Genomic DNA, 22,236 nt, shown 5'->3' with positions numbered 1-22,236 from the left:
ACTGGATTTTTTTTTTTTTTTTTTTTAAAATGCTGAACCCAACTGTTCCCAGTAAGAACTTGTTGACTTAAAGAAAGGAACGTTATGCTTACATCAACCATTAGTATTACAACAAAAAGGGTATCCCTAAGAAAAAGATAATAATTCTTTGAATATATTTGTGCATAGAACAATGCCATGATTTGACATTCAGAACAATGTATGGTGTAATTCATCCATCTTAATTGGATGATCCTTTCTTTTTTCATCCCATTTCAGGTATGTAGTGACAGTTTGGAGGGTCAGACTTTCTTCTCCAAGAAGGACAAGCCACTGTGCAAGAAACATGCTCACTCTATCAACATCTGATGCTTGGAGTTCATCTTGTGTAACAAATGTACTGAGCAGAAAGAAAGGTTAAAATGTCCATGTTCAATAATTGGTTAAAATTATTTATATATGATTTTCTAGAATGGAAGAGAAATGTGGAAACTTGCGGAAGTGGTTGTACACTAATTTTTAGAGCATTTATCAGTTATGGTTTTGCTTCATAAAAGGGTAGGAATAGCACCCAAGCCAAATGATTAGAGTGACTTTACCTCTACACTTGGCACATTACTGTATTGGTTTATGATTTTATGACCACATTTGTATCTGCTTCAGTATGAGAAGTAAAACATCTATAAAAATAAATACCTGATACTAGAAGTCTTGGTTGTGCTGCTATTCAAAATAAAAGGAGATTGGCTTTAGTGATCCAGATCACTTTATTGTGCTGATGTTTTTAAAGTGTGTCTAGAAGTACTGCAGCTAAACTCCGTTAAAAGGAACTCAAAGCAAAAATAAGATTACACGGAATATATAGTTCAACAACTGATATTTTTATCTGATGCTTGTATACATGAAACCTCCTGCACAATTACATGTACCTGTGCCTTTGCAGTTAAATCTCTGATGGGTCTGCAAAGGACAGAGATTTTTACAAAGCAGTTAAATGGAGTGGTGGCCATGCTGGTGAACAAGAACAGTTTAGAAGATGCCACTTAGAAGAAAACATAAATGGAATACTCTTCCTTAACTTATATACTACCAGAATGCTAGCCAAAATAAACCTGCTAGTGAAGGTGTGTTTGAAGGGATGGAAATGTCAGATCAAATCTTAGAAATAAGGGAGCAGGAACTTCTACTCTTATGTTCACAGTTCAGGTTTTAGATAGTTTTAAGTGCCTTGGAAAGGGGAAATTGCCCTGAATCTGCAGGTAACTGTTTTATGTGAGACTGGTGTTGAATGAGGGAAACTGCCAAAGTGCAACTGAGGACATTGTTTTTCTCTCAGTACATTCTTTACCATGTAGCTCATGAATATGTATATTGGTGGTGTGCCAGGTAGTGTACCAAAAACTAACTTTCTTGCTCAGCTGTTACGATTTTTATTAGTTTGGGTTTTATTTCTCTTTTTTCCTTCAGATGTAGGGAATATATTGTTGAATAATGTAATACTGAGTTAGGCAGCTCAGTATCTCTTAGTTCTTGCAATGGAGCAGAGAGACAATGCTGTCATTATGCATTTACTGCAAGCCAGAAGGTGTAGCCAGTTCTGTGGCTTGATATGAATTTTGCCTCCATACAGAGTGTCAGCGCAAGACCTATGCACCAGCTAAGTCCCACTTAACTTAAAATTAGGGCTTAAGTGGTATGGAGCAATTGTAGGCAGATAGAAAAGAGGTGGTGACTCTCTGCACAGGGCAAATTTTGCTCCAGCAGAGTTGTACAACAGAGAAGGGGGCCCTCTCAGGGCCAGATCAAATTCCTGAAGGAAACTGAATTTACATGCTATTTAATTCAACTGGGATGTCAGAGCTGAATTGTTAGTCTTTAGTGCTCTTTCCAATAGACATTAAAAGTAGCCATTTACTGGATTTGTTGTTATTGGTTTTGTTTTTTACCGATACAAAGGACAGGTTTATCCATAAAACCACGGGGAAAATCACAAAAAGTTACCATGGTTAAGTAAAGCAGTTGTAATAAAGAATGTTAACAAAAGAGGGGGAAAGAAAACTAAAATTGTTGTACTGAAATCTCTGAAAAGATTTTTTACTTTCTTCTTAATTCAGTGAGGCAGGTTCACATTGTAGGGCTGTTTCACTTTATTTCCTGAGGTTGTTTTTCTTCAGTGCTACCATATTTCTCATTTTAACTTCTGGTGGTACAGAAAAAATGTCATAAAGCCGTTTAAAATGTTTACATTCTTGTAGATGTACCCTTTTGTGAGTTTGGCTGAAAATCAGAAGGGTAGAAGCAGACTGGACAAGATACGGTAATATATGAGCCAGATTGCTTTTGAAATCAGGTGGAATGTGGAGAAATGAGACTTAGAGACTAGGTTTCAGTGGAGCTATATTGCACATGTGTGGGGAAAGAGGATGGGAATGTGCAGGATAAAGCATTCAGTAATTTCTGCAATTTAAACCTCGATATTATGAAGTAGGATAGAAATTTTTCAGTTTGTCATTGACCTTAAAATAAAATTAAATTTTGTTTAGTTTCATAATTTTAATTGGAACTATATTTCTTAATCCATATGCTCCAGGGTTTGAAATTTTGCAGTTGTTAATGAATTTGAGGCCAAAAGCCTGAAAGGCTCTAATAGTACTGCTTCATTTAGCTGCTTTGCCTTTTAATTTCTGCTTTTATCTATTTGTTTAAAATGTAAAAGGAAGCATAGAGTCACTGATACATAATGAATATTTAATGGCTCTACCAAATTATATAAATCAACTAAAAGGAACATAATTTTTATTGTTATTTTAATAAGTGAGATTTTAGTAGAGCACTTTATAATAATGCCATGTATCTCACTGAATATTTATTACCTTATTTTGTTTAGGACTAGTTCATATTTGTATCTTTGCATTTTGTTTTATTTGTAAGCCTGCATATTTACCTCTAGAATCTTTTGGTGTGTGAGTGTGTGTATCTGTTTATATATACTACTCTATACATGCACACGTATGCATGTATGTTGAGAGACATACATATATATGCACATATACATATGTATATTTGACCGCAGACTTAACATAGCAAAAATCAGCACCGTTCCATCATCATTTGGGGATTTAATGAGATTCCCAACTATTTTTCATACAACGCATGTTTAGCATTCATGTTTTAAGGGAATGTTAGAAAGTCATGAGAGACACGCTAGTAACCTAACTACTGTAGTTTTTGCATGCATTTTTCACTCAGTAATTATTTTTCTTCCAAAACTGCCTGTAAGTGAATCGGGTTTAACTCTGTTTGAAGGTAGAAGGTCTTTATGAGTGGATAATTGAATCATGATGACAGTTTCAGTATATTGTAACTAAATAATACAGAACTATATGTAAATATAAATGCTTAATATAACAATGCAATAAACTTAAAAGCAAAAGTTGAGTTGTGGTTCAGTGTGTGTTGGTCTGTTCAGTTCTGTACCTGTTTCTTCATGGAGCTACTTGCATCATCTAGCCATATCAGTGGCTTTGCAAACAAGAGTAAGAGGGGGAACTACATCAATTCACAGATTACTTGTTTGAATCTCCTTTTTTTCATTGTTTTACACTAAACAACCAGCTGTTAAGTCCTGGCGATTCTCTTGCTTGCATTTAATAGTCTTTGGCATCAAATTTTGGCTGTTCACTGTTCACATTTGCAAATTTAATTGTAATTAAAACACAAAACAAACAAACAAACCCCATACAAAACCCCAAACTGTATCTGTCCTCAGTTGTTTTGTGGTTGTTGGGTGTTTTTTTTTTTGTGAATCATATCCACTACAAGAAGGTCATGATTGTACACATTAGTAGATATCATCTGAGTCACTTGTTCTTCAGTTTATTCCCTTTTACAGAAAAGGACCTGGGGGTCCTGGTGAACAGCAAGTTGACCATGAGCCAGTGATGTCCCCTTTATGACAAGGAAGACCATCAGCCCCCTCAGATCCAGTAGGCAGAGCACGGTCAGCAGACTCAGGGAGGTGATCCTTCTCTTCTGCTCAGCTTTGGTGTGCTGGGTCCAGTGCTGGTCTCGCCAGTACAAGAGAGACATGGATGTACTGGAGTGAAGAGCTAGGAAGATGATTAAGGGCTTGGAGTATTTCTCCTACAAGGAGAGACTGAGAGAGCTGGTACTGTTCAGCCTGGAGAAGAGAGGGCTCAGGGAGGATCTCATCTATGTGTACAAACACCTGGAAGGGGGAGTAAAGAAGATGGAGCCAGATTTGGCTCAGTGGTACATAGTGACAAGACAACTGTGAGGATGGTCAAACACTGGCACAAGTTGCCTGGAGAGATGGTGAAGGCTCTGTCCTAGGAGATATTCAAATCCCAGCTGGACACAATCCATGGACCAGACAAGGTCCCTTCATCTCCAAAGGTCCCTTCCAACTTTGGTGAGTCTCTGATTCTCCATCTTTTCTCAAGATGAAACAAAAGATGGAAAATATGGTATTGAACACTGTAGAATATGTAACAATGTAAAACTCCATATTGGCCAATTACTATTTATTTGCTATCTTTATTCTACTGTCCATCTAGAATACTTTGCAATGCTTGTTTAGAAGTGTTTAATATTTTTCCTAAGGTGAGACTGTCCAAGGAAATACTGCCTGCTCTGGCGAGCATTATCTGATACTGTACTTACTAAGCCTTGGCATGCAGCAGTCTCCACTTTCACTGCGGGATACTTAACCATCTACTATAACATGGCCAATTACTTCTCGATAATACCAGCCTGGTAAGACTCTCCTTGGCTGCGTATCTCTTAACTAGGCCAATGCGCTGTTGTTTTCTACCTTTATTTATACAAGCAAAAGAAAACACTGCACACAGCTCTATAAAATTTAGAGGCAACTTTACAGAAAACTTGCCTCCCCTTCAGTGTTTAGGCTATGAATGAGACAAATGCAAGTCTATTTGCAAACAGTATATTAAACTCCAGAAGCCAAACTTTTAAAGGCATCAAGTCTGCATTTGACATTTTAATGGCAAAGGTTTGGTTTCTATCAATCACAACGTCATGTAACATTAAAATGCACCGACAGAAAAAAGAGATCTGTCATTCATTCATTAAGACACTGTAATCCAGTGTAAGATTTATAGGCTTAAAACTCAACGGTGTGTTTTCACAATAAATCCACTTTCACTGCTCGGCACAGAACAAATCTCTCTGTCACTCAAAATGTTTGCTGATCAAAATGCCCTGTATGAGATCTTCAAAGGGTTTCTCACAAAACTGCATATAAATCCTTTTACCAGAAAAGGCTTAATTTAGGTTCAAGTTTTACTTTCCCGGGACATTGGTTAATATCTTGTGCTCAGACAAGATCTTGGTTATATCAGAAACACATAGAGCCTAATTTATTATTAGCAGTCTGGTGTTAATTAGGTGGAATTACCAGAAATAGTTTGCTTGATGGAAATTTATTATGGGATCACACTTTACTGATGGCAAAATAGGAGTCACTGAAAGAGTGCAGTTCCTTCTCATAACCAACTAATTAATAAGGTGCTAAAATTCCTCTGAGAAGGGTTTGGTCCTAACTATGGGAACCTCACAGAGCAAATGGTTCCTATGCAGTATTTAAAATTTAAAAGAGGAAAAGAGAGAGGAGAAAAAGCTGCCCAGCAGAAGTCTCAAAAGTGGTATGGCTTTTTCTTGAATTTATGAAAGAAAATATTTAGCTGTGTTTCCAAGCTCATTAAAGAATTGCCTTTTCCAGACAGAAAAACAACAGCTAGTTTATAATCTCGTTTGGTATGCTTCAACTTGGTTTTCAGTTTTACTTGTTCATACTCCACACTACAGCTTGTAATTTTATGAATTGGGCTTATAATGAGCTTTTATATTGCTCTTTATTGCTTTGCCTAAAGATCTTTTTCATCATCATTTGCCATGAAAACTGAGGTTGGCATAGATAGGAAACTTGTGTTGATGACTGAAAAATAAAGCAAAGTATCCGCATCTCTGATAAACCCAAATCTAGCACATGTATGGCAGATTGGGGATAAAAAATCCTCTCTCTGTTGTTAGGGGTCTCATGAAAGGTTGACTTGTGTTAGAATGGCCTGTCATCATACAATGGAATGCAAGCAAAAATGTCTCAAGGAATTTAAAGTCACTGTGCTAAAATTTACACATGGCTAATTTGCAAATCTATTTTCCATAAGATTTTTCTTAATATCTAAGATTGTAAGATATGCAAGTTGTAATAAAGCGCTTTTGCATGTGCACTGGAAATACCTTAAACTCTTCAAAAACATCCAGCATTCTGGGTATGTTTTAAAAGGTTTCTCATACTGTGAAACTAAGGATTGTGTCATTGTGCTCTGAATAACATTCACACTTTCCATAGGATCACAGTTATTTCCTTTTCAGTAATCATGCCTTCGCTTTGCTTTTTCTTACTGCTGGGCAGTGCTGTTGTTTGTTTTAAAGTATTTCAGTACAAGATAATCCTGTCAGGTGTGTCCCTTATTTCTCTTTGTGATGGATCAGTGAAATGTCAAATGTTCCTTTGGTAGATATAAACTTGCGCTACATTTTGGCACACTCCAAAGCGTCAAGTTTTCCCACCCAGAAGTTTCTGCTGGAAAAATAACTCAAGATACTAGACCAAAGCGGTAATTACATCCCACATAAACTCTTTCTTTCCCTTGAAATCCATCAAACAGAAGGGGAAACACATGAAAACAAGTGTAGGGCCAAAATCATTGATAACCTAAGCAGATAGAGCCTCGCTGATTTCAATTTATTCCCCTCCAAATTAAAAATGGACAATATCAAAGCTTAATTAATTTTATGCTTATATTTGCCCAGTGAGTGAGATAAGAATTAAACTAAGGATCTGGGCCCTTGGTTTCAGCAGGATTTCCATTAAGTGTCACAGATGTACCTGAAGGAATGCTCTTGTTTGGTAGATGACAAAACAGTTGATTACCACGCTACCCAGAGACAGGAAAATCACTACAAGAAATAACACTGCTTCCTAATAGTGTATTTAATTTCTCACATCTCGGATGTTCAGTGTCTCTGGACAAACCATAGCAGGTTAGATAAGAAAGTGATAATCTTTCCCTGATACTCATCTGCCTACACTAGCACCTTGCTGATTCAATTAAATTTAATTAAATTTAATTAAATTGTTATATACTTCCACTCAAATAGAACATAAAATTTTTGTGCTTATCCTGTGCTTGGATCAATATTCTCTGAGAATAAAAAGGATGGTAAATTCACAAACAATTTGACTCTGCATGAAAGATGAACTGTTGGTATTTGCACTAAGTTGAGGTACTATCCACATTATCCACATCAGAGTTCTTTAGCTTTTCTTGCCATTTATGTTGTCCTAGCAGCATTTCTCCAAATTATGTAAACCCTTCAAAGTGTCCTTTAAGGGTGGATTAATAATTATTCAAATGTCTCAACAATTACTGGAGCATATATATTCATTTTAATTCACTTCCATTATTGAAAGTGTTGATCATGACCCATAAAGCAATCACTTACCTTCTCCTGCTTGTGTGCAAAGAATAAACTACATTTTATAGGGCAGGACTTTTGGGTTTTTTTCAATATAGGGTTGCTTTTCTTTGTTTGTTGTGTGTAGGCAGATAGGATATAAAATAGAGCAACTTAATATCTACAGCACCTAGGGTCCAATCTTGGACTTATACTTGGCTTTAAATAACCCCAGTGAGGTTAATCTGCTGTGTGACTTCTTTTTCCCCATGTGGTACCCACCAACGATCAGTAGAGAATTACTGGGAAACTGAGCAGTGGTATCTGGAGAAGCAAATAGGATGGGCTTTCTCTGAAATCATTCAGTGCATAGCAATGGAAGTAAAGCGATGCTAAAATAAGACTGCAAATTTGTCTTTAGATCTTGCAGATTCTTCCTTATTTATTTATGTGTTTTCCTAAGAATGTGGCTAATTGAGTGTTTTTTCCCCACTTTTAATAGAACAAAATCTCACAGTTGGCTAGAAGGTTCCTCTGCAAAATTTGGAGATATGTTATTTTTTGATGCTTTCCTTTTTTATTTATTCCAAGTAAATGTCTGTAATGTTTTGGTGGAGATCAGTTTCTGATGATGGTCTGATGAAGTCTATGATACTCCCCCCCCCACCCCCCAAAAAAAGCAGTAGCATATTTTATTGCTTCAAGTTTGCCTTTTACAAGGTTTGTAGAGCTTTGGCATAGATTTCCTAAATACCACATTCATCCTCTGGGCAGTTACATGATTGTAGTAGGATAATCTTGTATTTTTCTGCTCAATGGCAGTTAGTATTCAAGGATTGTGGTGTACTGTGGGAGCGCTGGATTGCTAGTTAGACAATGTTACAGTACTACCATGAAACTGAGAGTCACCATTTGGAACATGATGGGATAGATGTAATTGTAGCTCCGCTGCACAAAGGGTGCAAACAGTTAAATGAGAAACCATATACGGGAGCTGTGGATTACCACCTGCATCCAGGCTCCAGCTCCTTTCCTTGGATAGGTTCTGCAGCTGTGGACATCTTTGCAGAAGCAGCCAGCCAGGCCAGTTTGTCCTAACAAATGCCCCTGCTTGTTGCCTCTCTGCTGTTCATCTCTCATCCTTCTGCCCAGCAGTACCCTGGTGACACTGAGCCTTTGCTCTCCCACATCCAGAGCACCAAAAATACATCTTTGGAAGCTTAAGTATAGGGTAGGTTTTTAAATTAAATTAAGTTCAGAGCTAGTCACTGTTGAGTGCAAGTGTGAGCATACTCTATCAATTTGTATATAAGTTAATGTAATAAATTAATAAATTATTTGTTTTTCAGGAAACATGTTGAGAGAAGACTCTACCTTCTTCCTGACCAAGGGTCTGCAAAATCAGCCGGGATGGAAACTGATACTCTAAATTAATTTCTTCAAACAGTAACAGTTTGCTGTTCTGTCCTTCATGTCTTCCCATGATATATGGTGACCTCCTGTCTTACTCCTGGAAGGAAAAAAAAGGCATGCTGGGCAGCAATTTTTTTGTCGTGCTTTCAGTCACTGTAGAGATAGAAGGGAAAAGTGAGCTGCCGCAGAGGCCAGGAGATGGGGCACAGTGATGGGAGGAAAGGGGAGGTGACAGTAGGAAACAGTTTGGTGTTTAGTAAAAGGACAAGAGCTTGTGCAGGTCATGCCATTTTGACATTTGTTTCTTGTCAGAGATTCACAAGAGGATGGTCTGAAAAGGGGGGATGATTTGGGGAGGGCAAAGTAAAACAGCAGGCAGGAGCTGAGGATGCTTCTGAGGGGGATGCAGACCTTGCAGCCTCGTGGGAAGGGACTTTTCTCCCTTCCCTGTTCTACATTTATATTCATCACCAAATTGTGCACATTTTTCTTCTGATAGCTTTTTATTTTGAGGTCAGATAGCTTTTTCATCTGCATGATGTACTTAGGAGCACAAATAAATCCATTTTTTGTTATCGGCTGATCCTGGGCTACCCAGAGGCTGAAGCAAGTGTTTTTTAACATTACCAGGGCCAGCTGCTGCTTCATATTACACTGTCCCATCCTGTGCTGTCTATAGACAGCAGCCCTATCTCAAGTTCCCCCAGGGCTTTGCTTCTCTGAACTTGTTCCAGGTCCTGGCATGGCCACCTCTCCTAAAGTCCATGTGGAGCAGAGCAGCTCTGTGGATCTGTGAGTAGGAAATGCACCCTGAGCTGCTGCTGCCCTTGTGCAGTACCATAACTCATAGGGGATGAAATGGACTGGAAAATGTCTTCTAAACATTACAGTTAAGCTTTTTACCTATTGCTGTGTGCAATAGTTGGAGCTGCTGTTCTCCACATGCTGTTTAAAACGCTGCATGAGGGAGCACTGACTGTCTGAGCTAACCGATGCCCCAGTGCAAGGGGCATCCAGCTCCTCTGGGAGCTGACTGATTTCTGGAAGCTCTTTGCAGTAGCTCATGGTTAAACAAATCCATCGCTCCTTCTGATCCATGGATTATGTACCTTGTCCAGCACTAACCCAGTGCATGGATTTCATATCCTCCTCCATGTCAGCCAGACAGACTAACTGCATTTAGATCCACAGAGTTAATCCATAGCCTGATATCTCACTTTGTCATTTTTTCAGTGCTGCCTTGTTTGGAGTTTCAGTCCATCTGGAAGAGCTCCCCAGCCCTTCCCCTCCTGCCTGCTACCAGCTCCAGGAGTGATTGCAGCTGGGCAGGCAGGGATGGGGGAGTCAGAACAACTGTGGTCTATCTGACAGGAGGTGGCTTCTACTGTGGGGCTGCTGGTTACCTGCCCCAGCTGCTGGTTACCTGCCCCAGCTGCTGGTTACCTGCCCCAGCTGCTGTTTGAAATGGCTGCGGGTCACTAGGTACCAGCTACGATTCGACTGAGTGGTGGCTGGTTGATGAGGATGCTGGAGGAGTGAAATGCCTTGCCTGTCATGTCACTGTTGCGCCAAGGAAAGTTCAGACTAGATATTAGGAAGCATTTCTTTCCAGAAGGGGTTGTTGGGCGTTGGAATGGGCTGCCCAGGGAGGTGGTGGAGTCCCCATCCCCGGAGGTGTTCAAGAGTCGGGTCGATTTAGAGCTTAAGGATATGCTGTAGGTGGGAACTGTGCTAGGCGAATGGTTGGACTAGATGATCTCCAGGGTCCTTTCCAACCTAGGTGATTCTGTGATTGTGTGATTCTGTCACAGTCCTGGATGTCCCCTACCTTGGCCAGGCTGATGCCCTGGACCATGGGTGGAGGAAGACTCCAGGAGCTTCTGCTTTTCCCTCCTCATCTAGGTTTCTTTCTCCTGGGCCCTGTCCAGCCCCAGCTGGCTTTCATGAGGCAGGGTAGGGATGGTGCCCCAAAGAGCACAAGGGATGAACCTGCAGCACAATTTAATGCACAAAGCATTTTCAGTGTTTGGGGGTGAAAGACATAGCTTAGCCCAGAGAAGTGTATTTCATCATAGAGGATCCAAGTGTTCAGCCATCAGGGTGTTCTCTGTTATTCACAACTAAACTTAGTAATGTGATTGTGTTAGATGAGGCTAACACACCCCATGGTAAAGGCTGTTTTTCTTATTATACATAATTTGATGTTTAAAAATAACTTAAAAATTAATGAAAACAAATTTTGCTTTTGATTCATCACCTTTCTGGAGGGTCATTCACTTGAGTCCCAGTATCATTGAAAATTAGGATCTACATCTCAGTGAAAACATGCCACGAGGGGAGTGGGGATGCTACATGTAAGAAGTGCTCTTGTTTCATTGTGTTGAGCTGTACTGAACAAGAAAAAATTCCTATGGAAACTGCAGCATACGGTCAGGTAATCAAAGGTAGTATCTGAAGAGGGCTGAATCAGCACTGTCTGCTTCCTAACTTTGGAGTGCTTGACTTTTCAACCTTACGGGTGTTCTTTTAATTGAATATAATCTGTACAGCAAAGGCATGCGCTGGTGTGGTGTTTATATCAATGATCTGGTCTAGTTCAATACTCAAACTGTTCAGAGGTTGGGGGTGTAAAATAAATCCAAGGGAAGATTTATTAGTAGACAAAGGCCAGGCACAGCAGTCAATGATATGACCTGACTAGTGCAATATCTACATGGCGTGTGTGTGCGTGTTCATGCAGTTACAGAAATGAAGGCCTCTATAGTGAAAGATACACTGAGCATCCTCTTAATTTTTTTTCCCCTAAGAACAGATGATACTATGCAGTAAGTGGCACATGAGGAAGAGAGCTTCGAGTGTAACTTTGCTCTAAGTAGGAAGAGATTAGTAAAACAGCATGTGAAGCTTCTCTAATGAGCAGAAATGAAGTTGCTTTAAATTCTACTAGAGACTTTGTGCAAGTTTGATTCAAATATTCATGTTTAAGTTAAAGACTTGATACACTAGGCATGGACACAAAAAGCTAGAGCAAAACTTGTATAGCTGAAATGGAGGCTAATTACACAGCTTTTCTTGCAAATGGAAATTCTAAGGACTTAAATACTTTTCTGGTTAATTTAATAAAAATCATCCTAGTAAGTCACTAGACTCTTAACAGATGATTGGAGGAGATGCATGGAAGAGGCCAAATTGAGATGGAGAAGGAATTGGTGATATTGGGGAAGAAGTGGTGCTGCCAGTTCAAACAAAACAGGAGCAAACAGGACATTGCTTTCAGGTGAGGTAACCTAAATATTTTGCTTTGTTTTCTAATTCCCCCCCCCCCTCCCCCTAGCTTAGGCAGGAGTACTTAATTCACTTTTCTCATAAGAAAATTTAGCCAGAGATATTAAGCAAACTGTTTATTTTGTATTAATTCCAATCAGTCTGGTTTTAATTATCTTTCTTTTGTTATGGTTGTCATATGACTAATACTATGCAGATGTTTGCAAATAGAAAACCTTATGCTCTGACTCATAAAGTTATTGAACATAAAGCGCAACCTGCAGCCCTTCTCTCATTCTTGGTCATTAGCTCTGCACATTGGAGCTCCGTTACAGCACTCTGTACAACCTTTTGACCCGGGATCTGGACCCAGAGAAATGCCCATTGGAATAAGGCAGAGACTGCAGGTAGCACCACGCATGTTGTGAACACAATATTCAGTGCCTGCATCCCAGAAAAGCTCTTATGCACACACTTCCTCTTAAACATGTAAGAAGTCCCCTTGAAGATAACTGTTTTATTAGGCTTTGATTTCAAGCAGTCTATCACAGACATCTTTAAAATAATATTTGTAAGGCAAGTTTATCAATGTTTATATTCCTAGCCTTTTTTAAAAATTATTTTTCTTTTGAAATTGAGCAGGCTACCTCTTTTTCTTGCAGACCCGGACAATATGCAGACTTTCTAACCTCCTCATATTTGCCACTTTATGTAGAGGGTGGGTTTTATCGAAATGAGTCACAAAATTATTATTACTCCACAAGGCTGAATTTGTGGAAGGTAACAAGTTTAAGTTGAATCAGTGCAGTTACTTATGTGAGTCTAGTTCCAGTATGAATCTTCCCCCAAAAGTTACAGCTGCCTAAGAGCCAGCGGTGTCAATTTTTAATTCTAGACCAGTGACGTATTTAGTATTTGACATTTTATATGTTTGCATAGCTAAAAATAGTTGCCGTCATTGGGACTGGGCTCTCCTGCTGCTTCCCAGGTCCATATCTACATGCCATGCACCCTGTGGTGCTATCCTCAAGGCAACAGTATTGACCTCTCAGTTCTTGTTGCATGGAGGTCTAAGATGTCAAACTTAAAACATGTCACTGATCCGGAACTGAGCAGATACAAGCTAAGGGAGAAGCTGGAACTAGAGGAGGAATAGATATTTATAGATGTTGTGAAGAGAAAAGGGGCCATCTAAAGCTAGTCAAGTTGAAGATGGGCACAAATACAGCAGCCAAGAGGGGAACTGTGCCCCAGCAGCACGGGGCTCCACAGGGCTCTAGTGACGATCACCACTGGGCTTGGGCTAGATGGCTGCAACTGGTAACTGCTGTACCTTCTTATGAGAAAGCAGTTGCCATTTTTCTAGGGGATATTTTGAAGTACCTTGTGTTTTGTCCGTTTCCCTGCGCATGTTGGAGAGGGTTTCCGTGCATCGCGCCATTTGTTTTGTTCATCAGTCTGCCCATGCCAGGAGCAGTTTCCCTTCTGCAGTGCCATGGGGGAGCCAAAAGCAGCGCTATGGAAATGAGTCAAACAAAATGTCAAAACAGGTTGTATGTGGCTAGTGCCAAGCAGCCATTTACCTGTCAAGAATTACAGCTGATAGACCACCTTCATGTGAGAGAGTTGGCTTTAACTTTTAAAACCCCATGTGAGAATTACACTGTGTGCAAGAAACACATCACCTACAATTTTACAAGGGAGTCTCAGGTGCCCCCAATACACCAGAGCACAATAAGAAATAAAAGGTTTACAGAGGAATTTAATTCAGTGGCAAGTAACTCTAACAAAACAGATATCCTAGAGCTTGCTGGGATAACTTGCCAACTTTGGCATAAAATCTTTGCAATAAGGTAATGAAGGACATGGATATCTGTGAAGAAACTAGGTTCTGTAGCTGTGGTTCCTAATTTATGTCCACCCAAGGTAGGATCAGCCCCATCATATTTATTGCATTCTTGCATTTCTGGGATGGTTCAGGCTGCCTCTGCTGTTTCATGGGGCTCCTGGCTTTTCTCCCTCCCTGGGAAAAGAGCAAGGAAGACTCACGTGGTGCCCTGTAAAAGGAAGAGGACACAGTAAATGTATGCATCGTTACACAGCACACGTTACAGATGCTTTCCAAGCTTTCCACGCTCCTCTTCAGAAATGACATAGCATTACAGTGCATTTGCATAGGGAATACCTAGTGAGAGCTGAAGTGAAATTACTTAACTGTAAAGGCTGGAGACCTTTTTTTGGAAAAAAACCCCAACAACAAAAGTCATAGAATTGAAAGGGCTTTGGTGGTTCTTTCTTTTTGAAGAGGCTGCAGGTAAAATTGCTATATAAGATTACATTCTATTACATTTGCTCAGAATTTGGAGGCTCTGTGATATGTACCGTCTGTGTAACTTATAAATGTCAGAGACCTTCCCAGCAGATTTAACCTGTAATATTTAATGTATGGCACTTATGCATAGCCAAAATTACTCTTCCTAACTAAGTTTCATCAGGGATTTACAGCCCTTGTTACAAGAATAGTTCATGCTGGCATGTGATGTGAGTTTACCCAAGTGGACTGAGATGAAGGGAAGCGTTACCTCAGATCTTGATATGATTATTTGCCCATCTGTGTTGTCCTTCTTTGAATATTGCCAGGATAGGAAATATAAAATGACTTTGAAATGCCAAAGTCTTTAATTAAAAAGTAAACAAAACAGTGAAATCTGAAGCTAATATTATGGGGGGAAAATAAAAATAGGAACGAAAGTGTAGGTAAGGACTTTGATATGATTAGTCAAATGCCAGTGAAGCCAAAACTCAAGCTCTGAGGGTATTTCATGGGAAGTAGTTAAAGTGATTGCTGCACTTCTTGCTTGCTGAATTGGGATTGTCACCAGGGCTCAGACTGATTTGGGTTTTGGTTTTTTTTCTGAAACGCTAAAATAGAGAAACTGGAATGAGAGAGATGGTTGGGATGTGCACAGCAGGTCCTGGGGCTCCCTGTCTGTCTGTCTGTCCTTGGCAGAAAAGGAGCCGAAAAGGAGCAGTCCACTCCTTACCACAGCCTGCATGGGCAGTGGAGGCTGAAGCCAAAACCTCATGTTGGTGTGTTCCCACCCTCACCCAGCATTATGAACTGTGGAAGCAGGGCAAACAGGAAAAGCCCAGTTATGATTATAATTTCATCAATGAACATTTCAGTCCTATTCTCTCGGCTGCATCCTGGGCTGCTGAGGCAGGGCAGGAGCCAGTCCTCCTCTCCCTGCACCCGCCAGTGCCTCCCGCACCTTGCACCAAGGCAGCTGTGCCTGCCTGCAGCTGTGGGCCAAAGAAAATATGCCCCAAAAGGCAAAAAGGTTAGCTCATCTGTTGCTTATAGCCTGCAGCCTTTGTTCACAACAGCTACTATATTGGGAGTTTTCTTGGAATATGTAGTTATAAATGGTAATGGGAGTTCTCAGAAATATCATTTTAACTCCCTGTACTTGAAACAGATGCCAGCGCAATCAGGCTCTGATCTCAGTTTCCAACCTTGCCCTCATCTTTGAGGTGCTCTGATTCCTTCCTCCCCACAGACAAAAGATGTCGGGCTATAAAACACAGGGGGCAGCGATCTGGCAGAAGAATGAGGTTTGTCATACACTTTTCAACACTTGACACGTCTCCCAGGAGATGCTCATTAGCCAGTTTAGAAGTGACTGCATTTGCATGCAGCACCAAAGGACAAACATGCCCTCGAAGTGAATAGTCTGCAAACATCCCGTCCTGGTCCAAGGGAAAGGTTGACTTTTTTTTTTTTTTTTTTTTTTTCTATAGAAAATGGAAAGTAAAATGGATTTGGTGGGAGTTTTTCTGAAAGCAAACCATTTAACAGAGAAAAAGTTCTTTATTTAGAAAATGTCGTTGGCTATTTGAGAATAGAGAAATGGGAATTGAAAGGGATATCACACCTCAATTTTAACTAGCGGTTTGCAGTCACTTTCTTTGGATATCCTCTTTCCTAGCTGATATTTCCTCTGACTTATTCCACTGCAGAAATGGATCATTTTGGTGAGTTTTGTGTAAGTCCACTTGGCTGTTATACAGTTCTCTGCATGTTTCAATATATTCCACTGTTTAATTTTAAAAGTAGGTGGGGAAAGAGGAAATTTCTGGTTAATATATAAAAATTTTTGAAGTCAATGTGCCTGGACTCAATTTTTCAGGGCATTTTTCCAGACATCTAATGATGCCAGAAAATAAAAATAGCCAGCTAGCAGCACCTTTCCTACAAACTCCTCTGTAGCCCAAGAAGTTTCATGGCCCTAATCAGGTCCTTTTCCTACCATCACTGGGGAGAAACTGAAAAAACTATCACAGGCACACAGAAAAAATAGAAGTGCACTATAAAACTGCTCTATTTGACTCAGTCTGCTAGACTGCTACATCAGAAAGACTTGAAATTAATATGTGATCTTTTTGGTAACATCAGAACAATCATGGGTGACCAAATGGTCTAGCTGAGATTTGCTTGAGAATACTGGAAATTTCAGTTGAACATTTGTTTTTACAGTTGGCCACAGGAAGGGCAGTGCTCTCAGCACAGACACAAGGCTGGTGCTGCTGTTATTCCTATTACACATGCTGCGGACAAAAGAGGTACATCTGGAACCAGTGTATGCAATCCCTGGGATGTCAGGTAAGTTCACATCCAACCAATGAGAGAAGAATCTTGGATTTGAAAAAAACCTACTCATTTTTGAACATTTTGGATCATAAATAAGAAAAGCTTCATGCTGATAATTTCTATAGATTTCAACTAATTCAAAATTAAGTGGGTGAAAAATGGAAATAAAAGACCTGAGATGGGAATATTTTTCAGTTCTTCTTAATTCTCTGGCTTTTGAGGAAATGTAGCAAGAGGATGTAAACCTTAAAAAGAATGCAACTTGTGGGTCTTCCCATGAGATTTATTGCACTGTATTTAAAGGATTTTTATCTTATTGAGATATTGGGTTGCCCAGAGAGGTTGTGTAGCCTCCATTCTTGAAGGTTTTTGAGTCCCAACTGAATAAAGCCCTGAGCAACTTGGTATGACCCTCCTTAGAACAGGAGGTTAGGCTACATACCTCTCCAGGTCCCTTCCAAACTGAATTATCCTGTGATCTTATCAAGCAGACAAAGAAAGAAGATTTTTTTATTTCAGACTTTTAGGCAAAATTTTCTGTGTTTACGTGTGAGAAATGCTTTTCTTGATGGAAGGCAAGGACTTAATGGGATTTGTATATAATTTTACACACTTTCCAGGAAATGTTGCCGAAAATATCATATCAAACCACCTTCCATCTCATTAATAGCCTTCTTATGATTTTAGGTGTGAACGAAAATGTGGAAGTTAAATGACGAAACACAAGAGCAGTTAATGACTGAGTAGCTTGGCAAATGAAGTAACAGGATAGTGTGAACTATATTAGCTTAGTAGGTTGAGCTACACATATTGTTGATAATACTTTATGCAGGATCAACATTATAGGCTCTATAGTTATTGCTAAAGCTGAAGAGCCGATCTGGAATAATTCCAGGACCACCTCATTCATCCCACCTATGATTTATGCCAGCTGCTATACATTCTCTATGAAATGCTTGCTTGTGTCTTTATTCTTACTCTTGGTTTGGCCGATAAGACAATATCTGTGCTGCTAATCATTATAGGATTTTTCCTGTCAATTACTTTGTGTTATTATTACTTATACCTGTTTCCTATAATATATCTGAAGAAAAATTGATGTATAAGAGACTGAATCTGAAATCTTGTGCTTGTGCCATTCATAATACTTCAAACGCTTCAGTAAAATGTTATTTTGATTGGCCAAAGCTGTTAGAATAATCATAGGGAAGAGGCTCTATATTCTTTCCTCCATGTGTGCATGCATCTTGTTTTAACCTGACTGCAGCCCTACATAGTAATGTTCACAGAAAACTCCACAAAGGTAATATCCCACATACTAGATTAGTAGCCGAAAGATGAGTAAATTCAACAGCAAGAAAATAATGAAATTAGGTAAAGGGAAAAATCAGCTGACTATTTTGTGATTCAAAGTCACTTAGACCTTAGCTGTTTCGGGTTTGAACACAAGAAAATGAAGCTACATGGGCTTTAAGTGAAACCTCTTCCATCTGGTTCAAACAGGAAGCCAAACTTTTTGTCGTCTGGTTCGCTATGAATTTTTCAAACATGTTTTTCATAGATCCATTCTGAGTTTATTGTGACACCTTCCAGAGGTCATGGTAGCAGTCACTGTAAATAGATTCAGTTACCATTCATGTACAAAGAGAGGAGTGTATACAGTTGCTGGAGTAATCCCATTCTACCGACTTCCCAACTTTTTGTGGTTGCTTCAAATAGCAAACTGAAAATCTTCATCTGCATTTCTTTTGCCTTTGGAATTCTCCAAGCAAGTCATCAATTTCCCGTTCACCTGCACAGAGCTACTCAAATCCTCTTATTTCATGATAGTGATTTATTTTATAATACTGGTACTAAAAGGATCCAAACTAAGGTAAGTCAGAGTGACACCAGGAGATGGTTTATGTCCTTTGGGTCCTTAAAAAGCCAGCTGACTTGAGAATAACATGACAGAAGAGCTCTGTGACATCCTCTGAGAGGTTAAATCTAATAGGCTACAATTCAGATGTGGCAAAGAGGTTGGCGTGTTGTGGGCTGTTGTTGGCATTTATTAGAGCATGTGAAACATGGTTAAAAGTTTAACAATCTTTACAAGGAAGATGTGAAACGGAGAAGATGGACTAGGAAGCTTGAAGGAAAGAATAACTTGGGACTCTTATTGTTTTCCTATAATTATTTAGGTTCAGGGCCTGTCCTATCTCTTCTGGCCACATAAAGAGATACTACAGCAAATAAATTCAAATGGTCTGAAGTGTGTATTACTGCAACTAAACATGCATAGTATTAAAAAAGCAAGTGTTACGATTTAGAAAGAGGTAGACCTAGGTTTAGGTACAGAACTGCTCCTGGAATCAGTGGTAGCACTAGATATAAAGTTTACTTTTGAGGAAAAGTATTCAATAGGTGTCATTTTAATGTTTGTTCTGGGATTAGGATTTTGCCTTACAAATTCACTGGACAAGAGATGGAGAAATACATGTTAATACAGGTAAAGTAATACCTGGTTGGGGGTTTTTTAGCTGTTAATCTATTCTGAGATAAAATAAGAAATACTTGTTTCTAAGTTTGATCTCTGTCATTTGCACAACTGGAAAAAAAAATAAAATCCACATCCCTGGACTTTTCAGTGCTCGGAAGAAATTGCTTTTGGGACTGAGACACACTCCTTTGCATATGCCTGTGGACAGAAACTTGCTCAAGTGCTAGAGGTGAAAACAATGGAGAAAAGGAAAGAGATTTTTTTTTATAGGTGATTCAGGTTTCTTAAAGTAACATTACATGACAGTAACATAAAGTAACATTACAGAACATACTCTGAAGCTTTAAATTTTAGAGAAAGTCAAAAGAATTATGTTATTCAATAGATACAGGCAGAATGCTAATTGACTGTATCGTATAACTGCCAAATTATCACATGGGCTCTAACTCCCATATCAAGTGTGCTTGTGGGTATAAATATCTATACATAATATGTACATGTATATATGTGTGTGCGTGGGTTTCTGTAAGATGAAACAGCCTATATACTTTTTCCTGGGTTATGCCCAGCACATTTGTTTAATTATGTATTGAGGACATACACTACCAAGTTCTTGGACCTTTTTCTTCTATTTCTTTTTCTTTGTAAAAGCTTTGATACTTTTTGGCACTGGTTCATATAGTCAGTAGAGTACATTTAATGGGCCAAAGGCATTTTTATTGCCCTTTAAAAAGTTTAACAGAGTTTCTGTATAATTTCTCAACATGTTCTATTTGTTTATTTCTGTATATTTTTGGTATAAAGAGGTAATATTGTGGTGTTAGGTTTTATTACCTTGGCACTGTCATCATTAAAGATGTATCAATCCTTCCATTATGCACCCATATTTTTAGGGGCTTATACTATAGACATGGAACTTCATTCCCAGTGGGTGTCCCAATGCAAATGCCCCAGTAAGATGCGAATCATGATTTTCTTTAATTAAGTTTAAAACCAATTGGTCTGACAACTTTTAAATAGCAAAAAATCCATTTTGAGACTTTTTTTTTACCAGTGTAATAGAAAAAAACGATAGTTCTTATTTGAACAGTTAAGGGATTGATCCATCACTTCTCAGACACTTCATTATCTTAGTTGCACTGGGACATAGTTTGAGATGAGACTAAAGGGTCAGGCTCCATTCAGTTACTGAATAGCTTAGCCTTACTTTTACCATTATGTGAGAAATGCAAATGGGCTGGACACTAAATGTAAAGGAATAGTTGTTTCATATGAAAGAGATGAAAATTGAAGTGCATAGAATATGGATTTTCTCATATACTACAAATGCGTAAAATAGTACACATTTGTTCTTCTGAGTTTAAAATGACAGCAACATATTAGTCGCTGAAATCATATGCGTTGTCTGTGTTTCTGTTTGCACCCTTGATTATTCCTTCATTTTTACGTGTGGGTATTCTGCCAATTAAATATTCTGATTTGTACTTGATTCATTGTAGATTTCTGAAGAGGACTGATCAGTAATTAGGACTTGGTTATAAAATCCATAAGAAGGAGCTGCGCCGAAGTGTTGGTTGCTTATATGCAGAATTCAGACATCATTATCTGTGTTTTGTAAGTATAGACATCTTATTAATTCAGTGAATGTGAGCATAGTAGACCACCTTCTAGACATCTGGTGGGTGGTAACGCAGGCACTTTTTTACTGCCTCAGTTCCAGTCTGTTGCTCGGCTCTGTAGAAAGAAACAGTTCATGGTTAAAACAACTTAGAGTCAGATTTCATTTCTGACTCTGCTGAGCTTTACCTTTCAATAGGCAAGGGGGCAGCTACAGCAACAAGCTCCTCAGCATTTGGAATCTTTCTCACCGCTATGTATATTTTGCAAGGATTTTTTTTTCTCTTTTGGCAAAGAAGACATAGCAAGAGGCCAGCAGCACTGCTATTCTGTAGTCTACAAGTCCTCCTCCCAAATGGTGCTGAGAAGCTGGAGCTCTGCAGATGGAGAAAACCAGCAGATTTGCAGTTTGACCCTAGACTCTTTCACCCCTCTCTTATCATATATATCTTATCATATAGCAAACACAGAGGTTCAAGCAGATGCTAGGAAGATCATGGCTGAGTCCAACGCTACACCAAAATTATAAATACAGCAACTATACTACAGAACCCAGAGTATTATCAACAATCAGGCCCAGTATCTGGGTACCAGCATCCAAATGGTTCAAAGGTTCCCAAGAGTTCAAGGCAGGGCCAAAAAGCCAGTTTTATTTTCAGTTGCTCCAGACAAGGCCCACCAGTGATTTTAAGTTCAGTGCTATTCCAAGATATGGGATAACTCGTTAAAAAGGTCGAGTGCTTGGAAAGAGACCAGCATCAAACATATATTCGCTACTGTTCTGGTCTTACTGAAGATGGCTTCTCTCTGTCAGAACAAAATAGTCAAGGTATATCCATTACATTTTAGATGCCTTCTTGGTGGCACAAAAAATCATTCCCGAGTTGTCAGTGTGTGTCATTAACGTACATGTAGCATATATAAAATTTATGATCGTGTGTACAGATATACAGATAAATACATACATAGATAGATAGATATCCAAGAAGTTAGGAGTGGAGATAAAATGTGTAGGAGGCCACTATATAGTGCATCTTACTCAATTTGCAGAATGAAGCATCACTTGTGCGTCTATTCTATGAGAAGGTGATGCAAAATAAGTAGATTGCCATTAGTTGCTCATACTACACGATATCCTAAGTTGATGGGAGATGAGTAAGTACAGCACCAACTACTTTTTTCCTCTCAAAAGGTTTACCCAAACACCATCCCCTCTGGAGTGGCACAGAGCCTTGTTCCACACCAGAATTAGCTTCCCCATAAAGCTGTGGGGCAGTGCACAGCCAAGAACCAGGTCAGAAGCTCCTTTTGTTTGTCACTGATTTCCCTG

At 39.1% G+C, this 22,236-nt stretch overlaps 1 protein-coding gene across 9 annotated transcripts in view; it reads left to right on the top strand.

Annotated features, from left to right (window-relative positions):
* PDLIM5 (PDZ and LIM domain 5) overlaps nt 1-3,417 on the top strand; it is a 130,929-nt gene extending 127,512 nt beyond the window's left edge. For all 9 annotated transcript variants that reach the window (XM_074905557.1, XM_074905560.1, XM_074905555.1 and 6 more), the window contains one exon: nt 259-3,417. In XM_074905557.1, the coding sequence (XP_074761658.1) occupies nt 259-348 (90 nt within the window). In that variant the 3' untranslated portion in view covers nt 349-3,417. The remainder of the gene's footprint in view (nt 1-258) is intronic.
* Nucleotides 3,418-22,236: the final 18,819 nt, after the last annotated feature.

Source organism: Athene noctua, chromosome 4 (assembly GCF_965140245.1).
Source record: "Athene noctua chromosome 4, bAthNoc1.hap1.1, whole genome shotgun sequence".
NCBI lineage: Eukaryota > Metazoa > Chordata > Aves > Strigiformes > Strigidae > Athene > Athene noctua.
This window is presented reverse-complemented; position numbering and strand designations above follow the sequence as displayed.